This window comes from Pantherophis guttatus, chromosome 8, assembly GCF_059756535.1.
Source record: "Pantherophis guttatus breed Tessera chromosome 8, ASM5975653v1, whole genome shotgun sequence".
Taxonomy (NCBI): Eukaryota; Metazoa; Chordata; class Lepidosauria; order Squamata; family Colubridae; genus Pantherophis; species Pantherophis guttatus.
Window position 1 is genome coordinate 50,324,106 of NC_142070.1, and position 20,288 is coordinate 50,344,393.

At 43.6% G+C, this 20,288-nt stretch overlaps 1 protein-coding gene across 3 annotated transcripts in view; it reads right to left on the reverse strand.

The window, feature by feature from the left end:
• The window catches only part of GALNT7 (polypeptide N-acetylgalactosaminyltransferase 7), a 60,412-nt gene that overhangs the window by 11,923 nt on the left and 28,201 nt on the right, over positions 1–20,288 (reverse strand). The window contains exons 3-7 of one of the 3 annotated variants that reach the window (XM_087874856.1): positions 11,211–11,377; positions 4,146–4,276; positions 3,870–3,949; positions 1,447–1,629; positions 1,111–1,293 (exon numbers count right to left, since the gene is read on the reverse strand). In XM_087874856.1, coding sequence (XP_087730982.1) covers positions 1,111–1,293; positions 1,447–1,629; positions 3,870–3,949; positions 4,146–4,276; positions 11,211–11,377 — 744 coding nt within the window. The remainder of the gene's footprint in view (positions 1–1,110; positions 1,294–1,446; positions 1,630–3,869; positions 3,950–4,145; positions 4,277–11,210; positions 11,378–20,288) is intronic. The other 2 variants (XM_034401341.3, XM_034401342.3) reach the window with 2 other exon arrangements.

Sequence of the window (20,288 nt, forward strand, 5' to 3'; positions counted from 1 at the left end):
CTTAATAAATCACAAAGTAAAATAAAAACAATGCATCCATTTTTAAAAACTGCAGGAAATGATAAAAAACAAATTTCTTTAGCTAAAGGGAAAGAATCTTTGAAAAGAAAATAAACCAGGTTGCATTGTTAGTGAAGAATAACTGAATCAAAGCAGAACCATAGGCTTATTAATATGGGGACAGGGAAACAGGAAATTAGAATAAACTTATTCCTTTCCAGGTAGGTATATTTTCTTTTTGAACATCCATTTTATTTGTAAAAACAAAGTAAAGGGAATTGTAAAAATCAACAAAATCAAAATATTTACAGCAAATGTATCATGCAATTTGTTGTCATCAGTGTTAATAATACTTCAATTAATCTGGGCAACTCTTCTCCTGACACCAAGCTTGAGAGAGCTCTGTCCAAGGTGTTCTCCTGCCACACAGCTGTTCTGCAGGAGTAACTTTGTCAAAACTCTTTGCCCTGGATATGTTCTCTATTTTCTTTTGGGGTAGGCCCAGCACTGAATAAAAAACTGGGCAATAGCTGCAAGCATAATTTCTGTTATGATTTCTCTTTCAGCATAGCGTAACAGAATATTTTTATCCCACAACTACTAAGTAATTGAAACTAATCTCAATGACATTCAAACGTGTTAGAATATACAATGCAAAGTAAAATAATATATAAGGCAATTCAATACACTGGAAACAGGCCCAAGATGTCAGAAGGGCAGCAAGCTTACACTGATACCAACATGCTTTGCTATTTCCCATTTTGATGCCTGAACTGCTTCATTACTTTTCTAGTCAACAAGAATAATAATCATGCACTGAAATAGGAGACATTAATAATCTGAAGGATGTGCAAATTGCAACATCCATTCTAACCAATTCCTAAAGCATCAATTATGTATTACATGTTGCTTAGAAAATTGAATAAAGCATACTATAGACAAGTTGGAAAAGTTAATTTAGTTATATTAGAAATGCTTGATCACAGGTTAGTGAAAAAAGATAGGGCTTATTTTAAAGCATTATTTTTAAGAATGGAAGATCATGCAAGTATTTAATAGGTCAGTACATCCTTAAGAAAAAGAAAAACATTTAAGCCATTTAGTGATTACCGATACGGCTCAGTTTTTGTCTTTCTCATTGCCTTCTCACGTTTGGTCAGGGGAACCCTCTTCCAGAGCATGCTCCAATCCCATGCTCCTCTAGCAAACCCATCTTCATCACCACCCCCTTGGGGTACAATATTATAAGTGTTGCCATCTATGACATCTATAAGCGGCACAGTACATGTGGTTCTGCAGGATTTTGGATGATGATGGTGAGGATGAAGGAAGGCATATGGCACATTTAAACGAACCATGGTTCATGGAAAAGAAAGGGGGAAAAATGAAAGAATTTAGGTAAGCATGAATTAACAAAGATCAATAGAACAAAACAATGTTCTTTACCGATATGGCTCAGTTTTATATTTTCTTTTTGCCTTTTCCTTGTGGCTTAATGGAATACGTTTCCATAGCAAGCTCCAGTCCCAGGCCCCTCTGGCAAAGCCATCTTCATCCCCGCCTTGCTGTGGTTCAATAGAATAGTCATTCCCATCTATGTAATCTATTAGAGGCACAGTGCATGTAGTTCTGAAATATTTATGGAAGGGGAAGAGACAAGGTTAAGCTGTCTAATCTAATAGATTACCCACTATCTTTAATGCCTTACCCAAATATTGTTTGAATAAATACAGTACACAGATATACACTTACTTTTCCTAGAAAACAAAACTGAGGAACAGAGATTATAAATTAACAGAATTAATCCAAATTAATGTTGAGAATATGTTTATCTTTATCTGCATAGATTCATGAAAATTAATTGTCAAAGGGAATGATGTAAATTGCACGTTTTACTGGACTATGTGGTATTGTGCTGTTTAACGCCTCTGTCTTGTTTGATTTCATGAGGCAGGGGGACTGTCAAGTGGTTTTGCCAGCTTCTTAAACATGTCATCGATTTTAAAAAAAACAATATAAAGCTTGCAAATATATTATTTTAACAAATACATTTTTAAACATGTCATGCATTTTTTTAAAACATTAGGCCTGATTTAAAGCTAACAAATATACTATTTTAACAGATACATTTATGAATTCTAAACACTGTGAAACAAAAACTAGTGATCTGCTGTAATTACCCAAACTACTTATTTAAAAGGAAAGAGAGGGAACAATTTAAATAATATATTTTATTTCTGACAATTCATATGCAATTCTGCTTTGCGCATTGAGGACTACTTTCTTAGATTTTTATTCTTCATTTCAATGTAGCCTTCGTTTGTGTAAATATGGATATTAACTTGTCAACTGTTTGCATTACAAGTGAAATCAATTATGCAATTAATGTCTTTAGGTAATAACAGAACTTTAAACTATTTACAGTGCTAAGTATACTTTAGATAAAAATTGTTAAGTATTTTTCCTAAATTAGTCTTGTAGAGAAAGCATAGTTTTATCAGCCAACTTGCAAACTTCTACCGTGTTTCCCCGAAAATAAGACAGGGTCTTGTTTTCTTTTGACCCCCTTAAATAAGGGCTTGGCCTTATTATCAGGGGAGGGGGTGTCTTATTATTTTGGGGGTGCAGGAGGCGGGATGTCCCGTCACTACTCCCCTCCCTGTTCTTCACGCCAGGTGAGTGGCCCAACACAACCCACCCCACCCCAGTGGCAACAGCTGCTTCCCTTCCCCGCAGTCTCTTTATCGAGAGGGGTGGCAGGTGGGGCGGGGGAAAAGTGAGACGCGTGGAGTGAGACGTGGCTACCCTTGCCGTCTCTTCTCCCCTCTCTCGCCGGGCATGACAGGGCTCCTGCCCCTCGCTTAGCCACCCGCTCCCTTTAGGAATGCAATTTGGGGGTGGCAGGTAGGACGGATGGGAAGCGGAACACACATCTTACTTTTCCAGCTCCGTCGCGTTCCTCGTCGTTGTGTCCAGGGAAACACGTTGTAAAAAAATCTCTTCTCACGAGTTCAATCAAACTTCTTGAACTCGCGAGAAGTTTTCTTTTACACAACGGCGAGGAAAGCAACAGAGCTTGAAAGGTAAGACATGCATCTCATGGCCCAACGTGTCTCACCCCACCCCAATGGCAATGGCAGCCTGGCTGCTTCCCTTCCCTGCAGTCTCTTTATCGAGAGGGGTGGCAGATGGGGCAGGGGAGAAGCAAGATGCGTGAAGCGAAATGTGGCTCCCCTTGCCATCTCTTCTCCCCCCCTCGCCGGGCATGGCAGGACTCCTGCTCCTCGCTTAGCATTGCTAAAGGGAGCGGGTGGCTAAGCAAGGGGCAGGAGCCCTGCCACATCCGGTGAGGGGGGGGGAAAGAAGAGACGACAAGGGGAGCCATATCTCACTCCACGTCTTGCTTCTCCCCCATCCCACCTGCCACCCCTCTCAATAAAGAGACGGCGGGGAAGGGAAGCAGCCAGGCTGCCATTGCCATTGGGGTGGGGTGGGATGTGTTGGGCTGCTCAGCCGGCATGAAGAACAGGGAGGGGAGGGCATGTCCCCCCCTTTCCCCCCAGCCTTCCTCAACTCATTTTGGTTGCGCGGCAAGCAACCAGAGGAAATGGCGGGACCGGCTGTGCATGCATTTAAGTAGTTGGTGGGAGGCTTATTTTGCGGGGGATGGCTTATTGCATGTGCTGAAAAGCCCAATTGGGCTTATTATCCAGACATGTCTTATTTTCGGGAAAACATGGAATTTGGGCAGCTGAAAAAATTTGTTAGAAAATTACCCGTTTAAAAAAAAAAATGATTATCTGTCTGGGATACTACAAGATTACAATGTTGAAAGGATTCCTGAGGGATAGAAATAAGCAAATTATTACCTGTCTTTAGATATAGGAGCTATTAGTGGCACATACCAGTTTAGTGCCACCTCACAGTGGGCATCAAGATAAATTAAAACCTTTAAAAAACAAAGAGGAAAGGAGATTTCAATTTAGTTTATATTTTCTTATAAAAATACATGTTGAGTTTATTTTTTAAAATGTAATTTTGCAATTAAGAACTGTGGTTACAATAATAAAGTGGATTAATATCGGTTAAGAGCAAAATAGAGACTATATGGAAAGAAGGATTTTATTTAGCAAACAGTAATCTACCTTTCCAAGTTTAGCCTTCTGGGCTCCAATGCTTCTAGCTTGAATTAAACCTTCTCTCCTTTCATTTCGAAAAATCTTTACAAGGCCATTCCACTGCTTAATATAATCCTCTAGTCTTTCTTTTAAGTGTTCTATCAAATGATAAAAAGAGGTTTCCACGTATGTTATAAATATTTAAGGTTGAGCTAACAATACAAATTATATCTATATTAAAAACAAACATATATTTGACTAAATATCTACATTCCCCAAAAATCAAGGATGTCAGATTCAATGTGTAATTTAGATATATTTACTGATAACTGTACATTTATTTAAGAATTGTTTCTTGATTATTCTCCAAAAGTTAAGGATGTCAAATTTATTATGTAAATTTGGTATAGCTGCAAGCTCACTTAAGAATTATTTCTTGATTATTTCACAAGCACAGACCAAAACAGAAAGGCAACATTGAAAATGTAACATTGTAACATTGAAAAATTAACCTATGATATATCATGGGCATATATTATATCCTTATATTATAAATCTTTTACCAACAGAAAAGCAAAAGAAACACTAACCAATTTTCTAGACATGTCCCAAATGTATATATGCCATTTTAAAACAATGGTGTTAGATTTCATTTTTTAATTAGGCTTCTTACCAGTGTAAAATAGACTCAATTGACAGCAGAAGAGTGATAAAATACTATAGCTGCTCTCTGACATACACCACCCCTCTCAAATCATCAAGACTTTAATTCACAAAATAAAATGCTTCATTTATTAGCAATCAAGATGGGATAAGAGTATATATTAGTACCTACAATTTATTAGTACATCCGATCCTGAAAACAAAAGATTCTAGGATCCTTAAAATACCTTCAATACATAGACATGTAAAAAACTAAGAAGACACTGTCTAACATTTTTTATTCTTTCAACATCTTTCAAGATATAGATATTTGATCCTTATTTCAATTATATTAATAAAGGGATATAACAAATGTAATGCACTATTTACATAATGTGTGTCACTTAAATATTTGCATGTGGAAAAAGTAAGTACACCTTACATGATGAAAAAGTACACTTTAAGTAAACATATTTATCACTACCTCAAATGCCTAAAATTATAATCAAGTGCACCAGATGAAGTGTAAATGATTAGAACAGTCTTAAGAGAGGATCCGAAGGAACTTAAAATCTCAGACATTTAGTTTCATTTGTTGTTTGTTGCTGAAGTTGTGTCGTCACCATGCCCTGCTCAAACGAGCTCTCCAATAACTTCAGGAAGATTATAGATGCCTATGAGTCTAGGAAGAGGTGGGGGAGTGGCAGCAATAATTAGAGAAAGTCTTTGCCCGAGGGAGGCCACTGTTCCTCAGATAGCTGGATGTAAGTCCCTCCTTGTGAAGTGGGGTCGGGGGATTCAGATGGGCCTACTGATTGCATACCTGGCTCCCTGCCACGTAACAGCGGTCCTGCCTGAGCTGCTCGACATTATAGCCGGGGTGGCGGTGGAAACCCCCAGACTTATTGTTATGGGGGATTTTAACCTGCCATCTGCTGGTTAGATGTCGGAGACGGCTCGGGAGTTCATGGCTTCCATGACGGCCATGGACCTGACCCAGGTAGTTCAAGGCCCCACCCACTTGGGGAATCACACTCTGGACTTGATTTTTGTCTCTGATCAGTGGCTGAATGATCTAAGAATAGGGGATATAGACATCAAGCCCTTGTCATGGTCTGATCATTCTCTCCTTCACATGGACTTTCAAGTCACTTCCACCCACCGCAGGGAGAGGGAACCAACCAAATGGTTCCGTCCCAGGTGCCTGATGGACCCCGAAAGGTTCCTGATGGAGCTTGGGCCATTTCCTGAGACTCTGGCTCACGACTCGACTGAGGACCTGGTGGTCGCCTGGGACAGGGCGGCTACTGGGGCCTTGGACCGCGTCGTGCCTTTGAGGCCTCTGACCCGATGCCGATCTCGTCTAGCTCCTTGGTTTTCCGAGGAGCTGAGAGAGATGAAGCGTCGGAAAAGACGCCTGGAGAGCAATTGGAGGACAAGCCGATCTGAATCTGACCGAACACAGGTGAGATCTTATATTAAGACCTACCTAGTGGCGATAAGAGCGGCGAAGTCTAGCTACTTCTCCGCTCTTATTGCATCTGCAGAGAACCGCCCAGCTGCGCTGTTTAGGGTGACCCGCTCCCTACTTCAGGTGGGGGTACGGGAAGATCCCTTAAAGGGTCGAGCTGAGGATTTTGTACAATTTCTGCATGATAAAGTCGCTCAGATTCGGGAAGGCCTGGACTCCGATTGGGTAGATCTAGGGGAGGAGACGGGGGCAGGTCTTGAGAGCGTTATCTGGGAAGAGTTTGACTCTGTGGCTCCTGAGGACGTGGACAGGATTCTGGGCAAGCTTAACGCTGCCACATGTTTATTGGACCCGTGTCCCTCCTGGTTGGTACTGGCCTCCCGGGAGGTTACACGAGGCTGGCTCCAGGGGATTATAAATGCTTCTCTGAGTGAGGGTGTCTTTCCCGCTGCCTTGAAAGAGGCGGTTGTGAAGCCCCTCCTCAAGAAGCCTTCCCTGGACCCGGCTATATTATCAAATTATCGTCCAGTCTCCAATCTTCGCTTTGTTGCGAAGGTTGTTGAGAGTGTGGTGGCACGACAACTACCCCGATACCTGGATGAAGTTGTCTATCTGGATCCGTTCCAGTCCGGCTTCAGGTCACGATACAGCACGGAAACGGCATTGGTCGCATTGGTGGATGATCTCTGGAGGGCTCGGGACAGAGGTTGCTCCTCTATCCTGGTCCTATTAGATCTCTCAGCGGCTTTTGATCCCATCGACCATGGTATCTTACTGCACCGGCTGGAGGGGTTAGGAATAGGGGGCACCGTGCTTCAGTGGTTCTCCTCCTTCCTCTCTGACCGTTCGCAGTTTGTGTTGGCAGGGGGGCAGAGGTCGACCTCGAGGCACCTTATTTGTGGGGTGCCGCAAGGGTCAGTCCTCTCACCCCTTCTGTTCAACATTTATGTAAAACCGCTAGGTGAGATCATCCGTGGTTTTGGGGTGAGTGTTCATCAGTATGCTGATGACACACAGCTATACATCTCCACCCCAGACCACCCCAATGATGCCCTTGCTGTGATGTCCCATTGCCTGGAGGCCGTGCGGATCTGGATGGGGAGAAACAAGCTCAGACTCAACCCCTCCAAGACCGAGTGGCTGTGGCTTCCGGCGTCCCGGTATAGTCAGCTGGTACCATCACTGACAATAGGGGATGAGATCTTGCTCCCCACAGAGAGGGCCCGCAACTTGGGTGTCCTCCTGGATTCACGGTTATCTTTAGAAGATCATTTGACGGCCGTGGCCAGGGGTGCCTTTTATCAGGTTCGCCTGATCCGCCAGTTGCGTCCCTTTCTGGATCGGGACGCCTTGCGCACGGTCACTCATGCCCTAGTTACCTCCCGTATGGACTACTGTAATGCTCTCTACATGGGGCTCCCCTTGAAAAGCACCCGGAGGCTCCAACTGGTCCAGAACGTAGCCGCACGGATGATTATGGGCGCAGCTCGTTACGCCCATGTAACACCTCTCCTACGCGAGCTGCACTGGCTCCCGGTGGTCTTCCGGGTGCGATTCAAGGTGTTAGTTATCACCTTTAAAGCGCTCCATGGCTTAGGACCTGGGTACCTACAAGACCGTCTTTTGCCACCAATAGCCTCCCACCGACCAGTTCGTTCTCACAGGGAGGGACTACTCAGGGTACCGTCAATCAAATTATGTCGACTGGCGACTCCCAGGGGGAGGGCCTTCTCTGTGGGGGCTCCAACCCTTTGGAATGAACTGCCCCCAGAGATACGGAATATCCCTGATCTCCGTGCTTTCCGCCGTGCCCTCAAGACCCTGATGTTCCAACAGGCAGGGCTAAACATACAAACATGTGAATGATTTTTTAAATGTTATCTAATTCTGGGTTTTATTTAATTGACCAAACTAAGTAATAATTTTAATTAGCAATTTTATGATGTTTGTGTGTCTATATTTTTCTTGACTGTACACCGCCTTGAGTCCTACGGGAGAAAGGCAGTATAGAAATATAATAAATAAATAAATAAATAAAATAAAAGATCACCAAACAACTGGTGAATTATGTCAATTGGTGAAAAACAAAGACAGCATTCCACTAGAATAAATTGATAAAACTGTAAAGCATGGTGATGGAAATGTTGTTTTGGAGCTGCTCTGCTGTATCATGAACTGGGCAATTACATCAGAGAATCAACTACAAATTCTTCATTGTACCAGAGGATGCTTAAAGATAATGTCAAACCATCTGTCAAAAGGTTATTTTTAAATTCAAAGATAAAAATGATGCACTTGAGTAAAGACACTATGAAAACTGGCTTTGCAATCATCCACATTCAAAATAATAAACAGATAAGCTATTTCTATGTAAAAGTTATTATTATTATTATTATTATTATTATTATTATTTTTAAATTTGTATACCGGTGCACAGCCAGATTAAAATACATACAATACAAAATTTAAAATAATTTAAAACAGAATTAAATCCAATTGGCTTCCCGAAATATTTAAAACCCATTACCCCTTAAAACCCTTTAAAAATTTCAAGCCAGCCCAGCTTGCTGGAATAGGAAGGTCTTCAAAGCTCGACGGACGGTCCGGAGGTCCGGGATTAGTCGTATTCCTGGGGGTAGCTCGTTCTAGAGGGCGGGTGCCCCCACAGAGAAGGCCCTCCCCCTGGGGGTCGTCAGTCGGCCTCTGTGGGGCCGATGGGAGGTTATTGGTGGCAGAAGGTGGTCTCGCAAATATATCCTTGGTTCTAATACTTGGTATTCCCCCTCCCCAGAAACTACTTCAAGTAGGTATTTCTTGTAACTGCCTACCATTGTCTGACATTTTTTTAAATAAAGTTTTTATTATTATTTTTTAAACAAACAAACATTTAAAACATCAATCAGCCCTCCCCTGTGACATCTCGGTGTTGAATTCTTCAGTTCATTTTATTCTTCTTGTTCCAACAGTTTCTGCTGTCTTAGTCGTCTTCAAAACCACTGTACAAATTCATTACTATAATCATATTCTTACTATCAGGTTTTTTATACATATTTATAAAATTAATCATTTATATCTCTTTTGCAAACAAGAATAAAAATAATTCCATATTTTAAAGTATTCTGATTCTTCCCTATTTTTAATCAATAAAGTTAATCGATTCATACTCTGGTTTCTCTTCAGATTGTATAAATCTCGCCTTTCATTGTCTGACATTGAAGAGCATCTGAAGCTTCAGCTAGCAATGAATGTGGCTGTGTGGGCAGTTATGTGTATCTCTTTCATGAGCTGCACTAATTGCCAGTTTGCTTCTGGGTGCTAGGTTATTCGAGAGATATTATTTTGGATACATCTATCCATCCCATCATCAGAAGAGCTATGCTCCAGGTCCTGCGCAAAGGAGTTCTATCTGGTGGGACCCAGGATCGCCATTTCAGCTAAAGAACATATCATTTCCCTTGTGATGAGGTTCACCTTCCAGAAAGCCTTGAAAACCTGATTGTTCCATCAACCCCGGGGATCCCTTGGTGAGCCTGCAATATGCTTGAATAAGGCTAAATTATGATTGCCCACCAGCTATTCTGTTTTTATGTTTTATTCCTTTGTGTTTTCTTTTTTTTCGTTGTTCTTTATGTCTGATTTTTTTTATATATTGTGATATGGTTGGTATTTTGCTTTTAAGCCCCCAGAGTCACTTTTTATGAGATGGGCAGCAATATAAATTTGCTAAATAAATATGTTAAACAAGAAAAACAGATCTTTACATGGGATGTACTTACTTTTTCTCATGACTCTATGTCTCTTATGATAATTAAAAATACAAGGCAATATTTACATTGATTACTATTTTTTTACTGGAATGCTATGTTTAAAATACTATATTAAAATGATCATTCATAATTCTGTGTAGTCTCTTAACTGTTCAGTGTAGCAAGGAATTATGAATTGGGATTTTGAAGGAGATAAGCATATCCTCCCAACTGCAATAGGCACTATTTCAGCAAGAAAATGCAATATCTGAAATATGTATGATATTATTTAATTAGTCATCTACATGGTTTGACTGCTATAATCTTCCCAAATTCTTCATACTATATCTTAAAAACATCTAATGAAATATGTCTAACTGTACATGCAGCTATCTACAGGTAGTCCTCAATTTACAATCATTCATTTAGTGGCTGTTTGAAGTTACAATGGCATTGAAAAAAGTCACTTATGACCATTACAGCATCCTCATTGTCACGTGATCAAAATTTGCACACTTGGCAACTGGTTCATATTTATGATGGTTATAGTGTGCTGAGGTCATGTGATCACCTTTTGCAACCTTCTGACCAAGTCAATGGGGAATATGTTTACTTAACAATTGTGATATTAACTTAAGAACTGCAGCAATTCACATAACTGTGACAAGACAGATCATAAAATGGGCAAAACTGATAAATAACAACTGTTTCACTTCGCAACAAATTTTGGGCTCAACTGTGGTTGTTAAGTCAAGGACTATTCTTATTAACTCTTCCTGAAAAGGTTATTGATTTAGGATATCCACTGGATCCACCATTAACCAATTCCATTAACTTATCCAATTCAATTAAATTCATTCACACAATATAACTCAAAATTGAAAATACCTAATTATCTCATTATTTATCAAATTAAAACCTTATTTAGAAGTTCATATTGTAGCAACATATAATGCAGTGCAAAATAATTGAATAATAAAATATTTATAAAGACCTAGAACTTATAAAGAACTTATTTCATCTAAATGATATTTATGGGCAATACAAAGAACACAAATTCATACAGTCACAATGACAAGCATTCTGTGACATTTTAAGATTAAGAGCCCAATATTCCTCAAGTTACATTCTAAATAGGAACAGAAAGAGCTGGATATCAGCTCAGTATTTCTGCTACTCATATTTTCTAGATAGTGATATCCAACCTTGGTTTCTAATGTTAAATGCATTTACCTTTATTGCTGAAATCATCAATTAAAACAATTTCAGCCAGATATTTTCTTGGAGTTCTTTTAATTACACTATGAACTGTCCGCATGAGTGTAGACCACCCTTCATTATGGAAGACAATGATAACGCTGGAGGTGAGAAGGTTTTCATCATAGTGCCAGTATTTGCACCTGTAACAGACAATTTTGTTATTCAAAACAGTCTCTTTTAATAATTTAAATACAGTCAAAAGAGGAACAGAGGTATATGCAAGCATTTTGTATTGACTCATCACTAACTACATTACAATTGATTTTTCAATTATATTAATGATTTTTTATGAATACTTATGACCAATATTAATTTCAGTAAAACTAATTTCAATAAAGAATAAATTGAATAGAAATACAAATTCAGAAAAATGGTTATAGTTACAAAATTTAGCATCTATCAGTTGGAAATTCTTATTAATGTCTCTTGCATATGATCTATTAAATAGGTCAAAACTCCATTTCCCCCCTATAGCAATTTATCCATTAAGGGAAAACCTGCATAAAATTATACACCAGTTAATATACGTACCATATTGTGAATCAACTGAAATTTCAAAAAGCTGCCCATGTCTTCTTTCAGTCAATTTTCACTGGCAACTACATAGCAATAATATACGATGATTTGCCATTGCCTTTCTAGCCTATCCCGCAGCCCTGGTGACCAAGTACTGATTAGATCTGAGCTTACCTTCTAAGCCAAGACAAGATCCAACAGAAGTTGCCAAAAATATTATCAACGACTTCAAACTAGTTCAGCTTTGCCTTTATTTTACTGACCCAAAGTTATCATTCTTTTAGTTTCATGCTGACATATTCCTATCTCTAATTCAATTCAGAAATGCTACTAAAAACCCAATTCTATCAACTTCTGCATCTTGACATGAAATTTGTATGCTCAAATGACTTGACTTCTACATTATTTTTAAAAATCTGTAGTTTTAACATAAGCAGATGTGCTACCGAAACCCAAATTATACTGTTTTATAAACAAAGAATTTTGCATTCTTCCTTTCAACTAATGACTTTGAATTTTAAATTCAAAAGTCTGAAAGTTCAAGTTTATTTCCGAGTGAATATTTCACTGTTCTATATTTTTTACATTATATTAATAATGCATCTATTTTTATTTTAATACTAAACACAATGCAAACAAATATTTATTGAAATTCTGTGAACTTGGTATGTCTTGTCTAACAAAGAGAAGAACTATGGGTGACATGATAGCCGTCTTCCAGTATTTAAGGGGCATGGAGAAGAGAGGATCGACCTCTTCTTCAAAGCACCTGAGGGCAGAACAAAAAGTAACAGATGGAAACTTATCAAAGAAAGATCCAATCTAGAACTAATGAGAAATTTGCTGACAATGAAGACAATTAATCAGTGGAATGGCTTGTCTCCAGAAGCTGTGGGAGCTCCATCCCTGGAGGTTTTTAACAATAGATTGGACAACTCTTTGTCTGAAATGGTATAGAATCTCCTGCTCCAAGGTCTCTTCTAACTAACATTCTATATTCTGATTTTTTTTTCTTCCCCATTATTCACAGTATCCAGAATTTAAAAATAAGGTATTATAAGTAAAAGAATTAAGACATCTATATCAGGCAAGTATTTTCTTTTAACTAAATCATAAGCATACCTTTCTTTAAAAAAATCTCATTGATAAATTGAAATGTCTGCTACTATCAAAACAAGTTCTTAAGCATTTTAGAGTTTAATATAAAAAAGCAATCTGCTATTTCACAGAACAAAAGTGACATCTAGTGGCAAGTAAACTACCATCAAAAAGCATGTTATTGTACTTTCCATCACCATGTCTACAAATATATTTATAAAAAGCCATAATGCCATTGCAAATTGTTATTTTATGAATATTATATGAAAATGAGCAAGGGTAGTTAGCAACTATTTCACACTTAGGACTGAATACTAATATTGCAGTTACAATATAATCACACTTCAAGGCATGTTTTGTATTAAACCTAGAATCATTCTGCCACCTAGTGTTAAATTTTTTATGAGAACAAAGGTTCTATTTTAACAGTACTTTAGTTACTACAACAAAGGCAGTGAGTGTGTTATTCAATATTTATATTTATTTATCTATTTGTATCCCGCCCTTGTTTTTTGTTTTGTTTTTTACAAATATTCTTATTTTTATTCCACGCCTGCATATTTGGAGGCATTTTTAAACCAGAAAATTGTGTACATCACATGCTATATTTATGTGCTTTTTTGTAACATACAGATACACTGACTTGCCACAGGGAGAATTCCATATGCTTTCACCTATACAATATTCAACCATAATGTAGGGATTTTTTTTTTAAAAAAATGGACGTTGCTTACCTAAACGTCCCTTCTAGGTGCGCTGCTGGAGAATCCAAAGTGAGGGTTATTCAACAGTCTAGCAGTCGGCACTGAGTGTATGTATCTTTAAATTTTTTCAGGCACGCCCCCTTGCTCGTCTGAGCCTCAGTTTTTGTTCACGAAGAAACAGTTCAATGAGACATATGGAGTCCAAGAGTGGTCAGCAGCTGGACCGGGTGGGTTGGATTCTCCAGCAGCGCGCCTAGAAGGGACGTTCAGCTAAGCAACGTCCGTTCTCCAGCGCGCTGCTTGGAGAATCCAAAGCGAGGGATATGCCCAAGCGAGTTCTAAATAGGAAGGGGGAAATGGCTGCTCATGTGTGACTTGAAAAAGAACACACTGCTTGCAGAACACGTCGTCCGAATGATGCTTCCGCCGAGGCAAACGAGTCAACCCTATAGTGGCAGATGAAAGAATTCAACGAAGACCATGTGGCCGCCTTGCAAATGTCAGCGACAGTGGCGTGAGTCGCTCAAACTGCCGTGGTGGACGCGCTCCGGGTAGAGTGAGGTAAGATTATACCCGGAACAGGCTTGTTCCGAAGCAAGTACGCCTTGGAGATGCAGGCCTTCAGCCATCTCCCGATGGTGGACGAGGACACCTTCTGACCCATAGGCGCTGGCAGAAAAGAAACAAATAGCGCTTCCAATTTGCGAAAATGTTGAGTCCTCCGGATATATCTGTGCAAGGCTCTACGGATGTCCAAAGCGTGCCACTGGGCCTCTTGCGGATGCCTCGGATCCGGACAGAAATCAGGGAGAACCAATTCCTGCTCACAATGGTAGAGGGTATTAATCTTGGGCAGGAAGGCCGGGTCCAGTCGCAGGACCACCCGGTTGGGAAGGAAAATACAGAGGTCCTCCCGAACAGAGAGGGCGGCCAGCTCGGGCACATGGCGGGCCGAGGTGATGGCGACCAAAAAAGCAGTCTTCAAGGTAAGAAGGCGTAAGCTGATGGCTCCCAGTGGCTCAAAGGGAGGCTGTGTAAGTACCTGTAGGACTAGCGACAGATCCCAGGTTGGGTATCGATGGATAACTGGAGGACACAGGTTCGCCGCTCCCCTCAGAAATCCCTGAATCCTTACATCCTGCGACAATGTTCCCAGCCGAGAGAACTGTTCACAAGGCCGCGACATGTCTACGGAGTGTGTTTGGGGCAAGACCTTTGTCCAGGCCACCTTGAAGAAAGTCCAGCATCTCAGAGACGGATGCAGAGGTAGGGTCCACGTGGGCTCAAGCGCACCATGCACAGAAGGTGGACCAGGTGGCATTATAGATGCGGCATGTAGATGGTCAACTGGATGCCTGAATCGTAGAGATAGCCTTCCCTGAGACATTGTCCTGTCTCAGGAGGATCCTCTCAAGTGCCAGGCGGTCAACTGCAGCCATTGTGGCTCTGGGTGCAGAATGACCCCCTGGCTGAGAGAGATCCTGTCCCCCGGAATCCTCTATGGAGTGGCAACAGACAGATTCAGAAGGTCCGCGTACCAGGCTCTGCGCGGCCAGTGAGGGACGACCAGTAGGACGTCTGTTTTCTTGGCCAATATCTTGAGGATGAGTCTGGGAATAAGTGGTATCGGGGGAAATGCATACAGTAACCCCGGAGGCCAGGGGATGGCAAGGGCGTCAATCCCCTCCGCGAGGGGGCAAGGATATCGGGCAAAGAAGCGACGTAACTGGGTGTTGTCTCACCGCGCGAAAAGATTGAGGACCGGAGAGCCGAAGCGATGGGACAGCTCGCGGAAGATGTCTGGGTGAAGGCGCCACTCTGAATGGTCGAGTTGCGTCCTGATCAACCAATCCGCTGTTATATTCGTCATCCCGGAGATGTGCTGCGCTCGGAGTGAAATAAGGTAAGTCTCCACCCAGGTCAGTAAGTGAGTCGCCTCGTCCATGAGTGGTCTCGAGCGTGTGCCCCTTCACGGTTTGCATGTGCCATTGTGGTCACATTGTCCGTTAGGACTAGCACATGGTGACCCGCCACTGATGATTGAAATTGGCACAGGGCAAGACGAACCGCGCGGAGCTCCAGCCAGTTGATGTCGTTCTGGCGATCCGCCAGAGACCAAGATCCTTGAGCAACTCGGGAATGCATGTGGGCGTCACCGTGATGCGATGTGGCTCCAGGAACAAGCATCCCTTTGTCAGAGCTGGCGAGATCCACCAGCGAAGAGATTGACGAACCTCTGCCGGTAATGAGACCCGAGCGTTGGAGCTGCTGCGCCGGAATCTCTGGTACAGAAGCATGAACCATTGGAGTTGTCGACCATGAAATCGTGCCCACGAACTATGGAGATGTATGATATCATTTTGCCGAGTAGGCGAGACAGAAGTAAGAGAGGAATGGAGTGGAGTGACAGGATTTGAAAGATCAATGACGTTAGGCTGAGGCAACGCTCCGGAGACAGAAAGACCTGTCCCTTGACGGAGTGTATAATTGTGCCCAAATGAAAAATCCGGGTGATGGGGCGCAAGTGACTCTTCGGCAGGTTCAAGGAGAAGCCGTGTTGCCATAGGCACTGGAACACTATAGCCAGGTTCTGTGTGGCTGGAGTCTGTGTGGACGATAGGATGAGAACATCGTCCAAATAACAAAGGACCCTGATGGGAATTTGCCGAAGATGTGCCGCCAAGGCCAGTAGGATCTTTGTAAACGTCCGGGGGGGGGGGCGGATGAAAGGCCGAAGGGCATGGCTCTGTATTGGAAGTGACGATGGTTGTATGAGAAGCGGAGAAATCGACATTGTGACGTTCAATTGGGATGTGAAGATAGGCCTCCTTGAGGTCTATGGAGGTCATCCAATCCCCCTGTTGTGACTCCGATCCCCGAACCTGTCCTAACAGAGGGAGAGGACTCAGAAGGTGAAGGAGAGGATTTGGCAAGGCCTCCCTTTCCAGGATCCTCCTCTCTGGCAATGCCTCAGGTTTCCTCCGAAGGCCAAGAGATATGCCAGGAGCAAGGCACTTCAGAGCAGCTGCAGATAGAGAGCGAGGGGGATGAATTTTGGCTGGATCCCAGACAGTGTCAGAAGGATAAGCATGCGCAGCAGAGAAAGAGGCGTGGGCGGGCCAGAGATTGAGCTGAGTCACTGGACCACACCCCACAAGGGATAAAAGGGGGTGTGTCGGCTATTCAGGCCTTGTGATGACAAATTGAAAAGCTCAGAAGTCATATTGTGTTTCTAGAACCCTGTTAGAATCTCTTTTTGGATTTCTTCGGACTGGACTTTGACAATTCTTTGCTTTGTGGAATTAATTTGGTATATCGGACTGAGGAGAAAAAACCTCCCTTAGTGAGTAAAATCTCTTGGCAGGCAGTTCATGGGTCGCTGCCAAGACTGTTATCTTAAAGGAATTCCTGACTGTTTGATTCATTAACTCCTGGCTGTCTGTTTGTGTGTGTGCGTGCGACGGGGACAGAACACCCCCTCTCGGATGCATCCCAAGATGGACTTCAGGGATTGCATTTTGAACTGATGGTAAAGTACAAACTTGTTCAATTCCTTGAGGTCCAGGATCCCTCTGCAGCCTCTGGAATGTTTTGGAACAAGGAAAAAGATTGAATAGAAACCGGTCCCAAGGTGTTCTGTGGGAACCAGCTCTATGACACAAATTTCGAGAAGATGTTGCCTCCATCAATCGACGTTTGATCGGGTTGAATGACACTGGGCACTGGATGAATCTGGTGTGGGGGCAGGAGCGGAGCTCCAAGGTCAAACCCAGCCGGATCGTCTGTAGAACCCGGGCATCCATCGTTGTCGCTTCCCATTGGGTGGAAAAGTGTCAGAGGCATCCGCCAATGGGAAGGTGATGGAGAGAGTCACTTGCCTCCCCGAAAGGCACGGGTCCCCGTATGTCTAAATGGCTGCTTGGCTGGGGCCGGGCATCTGCTGCGATCTCTGAAGGAGGACCGATCAGAGAAATGGTCAAATCCTGGAGCAGACGATCCGTTAGCGAAGGACCTGCTGGGTCCTGGGTCAGTCCGAAAGGGCTGCCTCTGGCCATACGAGGGAAATTTGCGATTGGTCCGCCAGTAAGACAAGGGCATGACCTTGCACTTATCTTTGTCCTCAATCAGAATCGGGTCCAAAGCCTCCCCGAAGAGGCAGGGCCCTTTGTATGGAGCCGATGCAAGCCCCCATTTCGACTTCATATCCACTCTCCAGTGCCTCAACCAAAGCAGACATCTAGATGTTACCGTCAAAACCAAGGCACGAGATGCGAATTTGGCAATGTTGAGAGAAGCGTCAGCGGAATACTCCGTCGTCGCCACCAGCTTGTTGATGTCTTGGTGGACCCTCGTGTCCTCCGGTGGTAAACACTCCTGGAGTTGGCGTAGCCAAATGAGAGTTGCCCTATTAAAAAAGGATGTTGAGGTTGTTGCTCTGACCGCCCAAGCCGCCGCGTTATGTGTCTTGAGGAATGTAAGTTCCGCTTTCCGATCCTCCGTCTGGAGGCTATCAGCGATGTCATGAGACAGGAGCGAGGAGGAAGATGTTAAGTTAGCCACAGGAGTGTCCACAGCTGGTAACAATAACCAGTCCTGGAGGCACGGAGCCGAACAGTAGAGCTTTTTGTCAAATCCAGTAAGTGTCGGCAAGGAAGACGGCAGGTTCCAAGAACATTGAACGACTTCCGTAAAAAGTTGTGGACACAGAATGTAGCTTTAGAGATCTTTAGAGATGGTCTAAAGAGACTGGTAAAGGCTGGCCTATCCGGAAGTAGGTCCTCATCCTCAGAAAATTCCATATCCTTGCGGTGTTCCTCATCCTCCAGTGAGGAGTCATCAGAATGAGCATAGTCCATCTGAGAAGCATCATGGTCTGCAGGAGCATCATAATGGAATACCGAAGGAGGGGGAGGAATGGAAGGAGGGGGAGGCGGGGGAAGAGGAGGAGGATTTGCACATGGCATGGGTATGTACTGCACCGGTTGGTGAGCACTAGCCGCCAATGTTTTAGAAATAGTCTGAGCAATGAGTCTCTCAATGTCGCAGGGTAACATCGGTTGTGGCGGACCCACAGGGCGGAGCCTCGCAGCTGTGGGGGTGTAAGTTGCCTCTGGAGGAGGGCGCTTAGCCGGTGGTCGGGGATGAGACAAATCCACAGGACCAGGCATGCCATGCAACTGGACAACGGGAAGAATTACCACCTCGGTCATTGGAGAGGAAATGGCCACGGGGCGTGACTCTGGGATTCAGTTGGCAGTATCCCGGGGGGGGGGGATGGAAGGCGCGATGTAGTGGGCAGCTGAAGCGTCTGCGTGGGAGGCCGATTTATGTGCCTTATGCTGTGCCAAGTTAAATTGTCTCTCTAGCGCCTTATGGCGTCTGCCAGCATCCTTGGTAGCAACTGACAAGCTTTTACTGCTCCCCGTTGACGTATTTTTGACGATGGCAGGCCTATGTTTAACCCGTTTCTTTGCCTTTTTTGGTGCAGGACCTGGAGAGGCCGGAGCTGCTGGGGACCCCGGACTATGTTCCAGGTCGGAAGAAAGGTCGCAGTCAGCCATGCTGATCAGTGCAGAAACCGGAGTGCAAAAAAACCGGGGGGGGGGGGGTATTGGGCGGGGTGGGGTTGCGCTAGCTAGCTACCCCACTCACATCGGCCCAGCTCTAGTAGGAAGCAGTGACGGTGCCAGGTCAGGCCTTCCTGCAAACATTCCCCCAAGCTTCCAATAAGGACAGGCAGATTGGCAAACTAAGGCAGAGGGCCGTTGATAAGGCTATGAGAGCACTTGTATGAAGTCACTCAGCTGCTCAGCCCTGGCTCCGCAAAGGTCGGCAGCACGGCTTGCTAAACCCCCGCAGCCATAGCGTTTGAGGCCCCCAAGTAGCTGGTTCCGTAAGGATGGCAGAACGGCTCGCTGAATCTGTGCGGCCGTAAAGTCTGTCGGCCTCAATCGGCGTCGGGAACCCTGCTGCGCAGTCACAGCGTCGGGCTGACAAGGAGCTGTGAAAACGCTACCGCGCAGCTGTAGCTTCGTTGCCGGGCAGATCAGTCGGGAGCTTACTGTGCAGGCACAGATTGTTGCTGGGCAGAGAATCGCTGTTAAAGCGGGGCGCACACTCGCTTTCAATGGCAGCCGTCCGGAGCACAAAATTGGCACGAAAATGATAATTGTCCCTCAGCACCAAGCCGGCAGGCTCCTGTAAGCAGGCAGATGTGCGACCACTCAGAAGTGGTCCCAGCGCAGCGGAAATCTGATAAAGTGAAGAGTGTGCCACTGAGAGCAGGGCAGGGACTCAATAAGCAGCAAAAGACTCCAACCTGAGGGAGTGTGCCACTGAGAGCAGGGCAGGGACTCCGTAGCCGCTGTGGATGGAATTGCGAAGTCCGGGGGAACCTCAGTAGGCACCAGAGGACTGCTGTAAGAAGGTGCCTTAGGCAAGGCAGAGCTTCTACGAGGCAACGCGGCTCAATAGGGTAGTCGGTCTGGAAACTCAGAAAGACTCACCCTTCAGGGAATAGTGAGAAAAAGGAAAGAGAGGAGAACTCCTCCTGCCTATCCAAAGATAGTCCTTAGAAGGCTAAGTCCGTGAAATTACGAAGAAAGAGAATCCAAAGCAAATTATTTAAAAGTCTATGCACCAGAGTGAGGAAAGTAAGTCCTGATAGCTGACTGAGTGAATAAAAACTGAAGCTCAGACGAGCAAGGGGGCGTGCCTGAAGATACATACACTA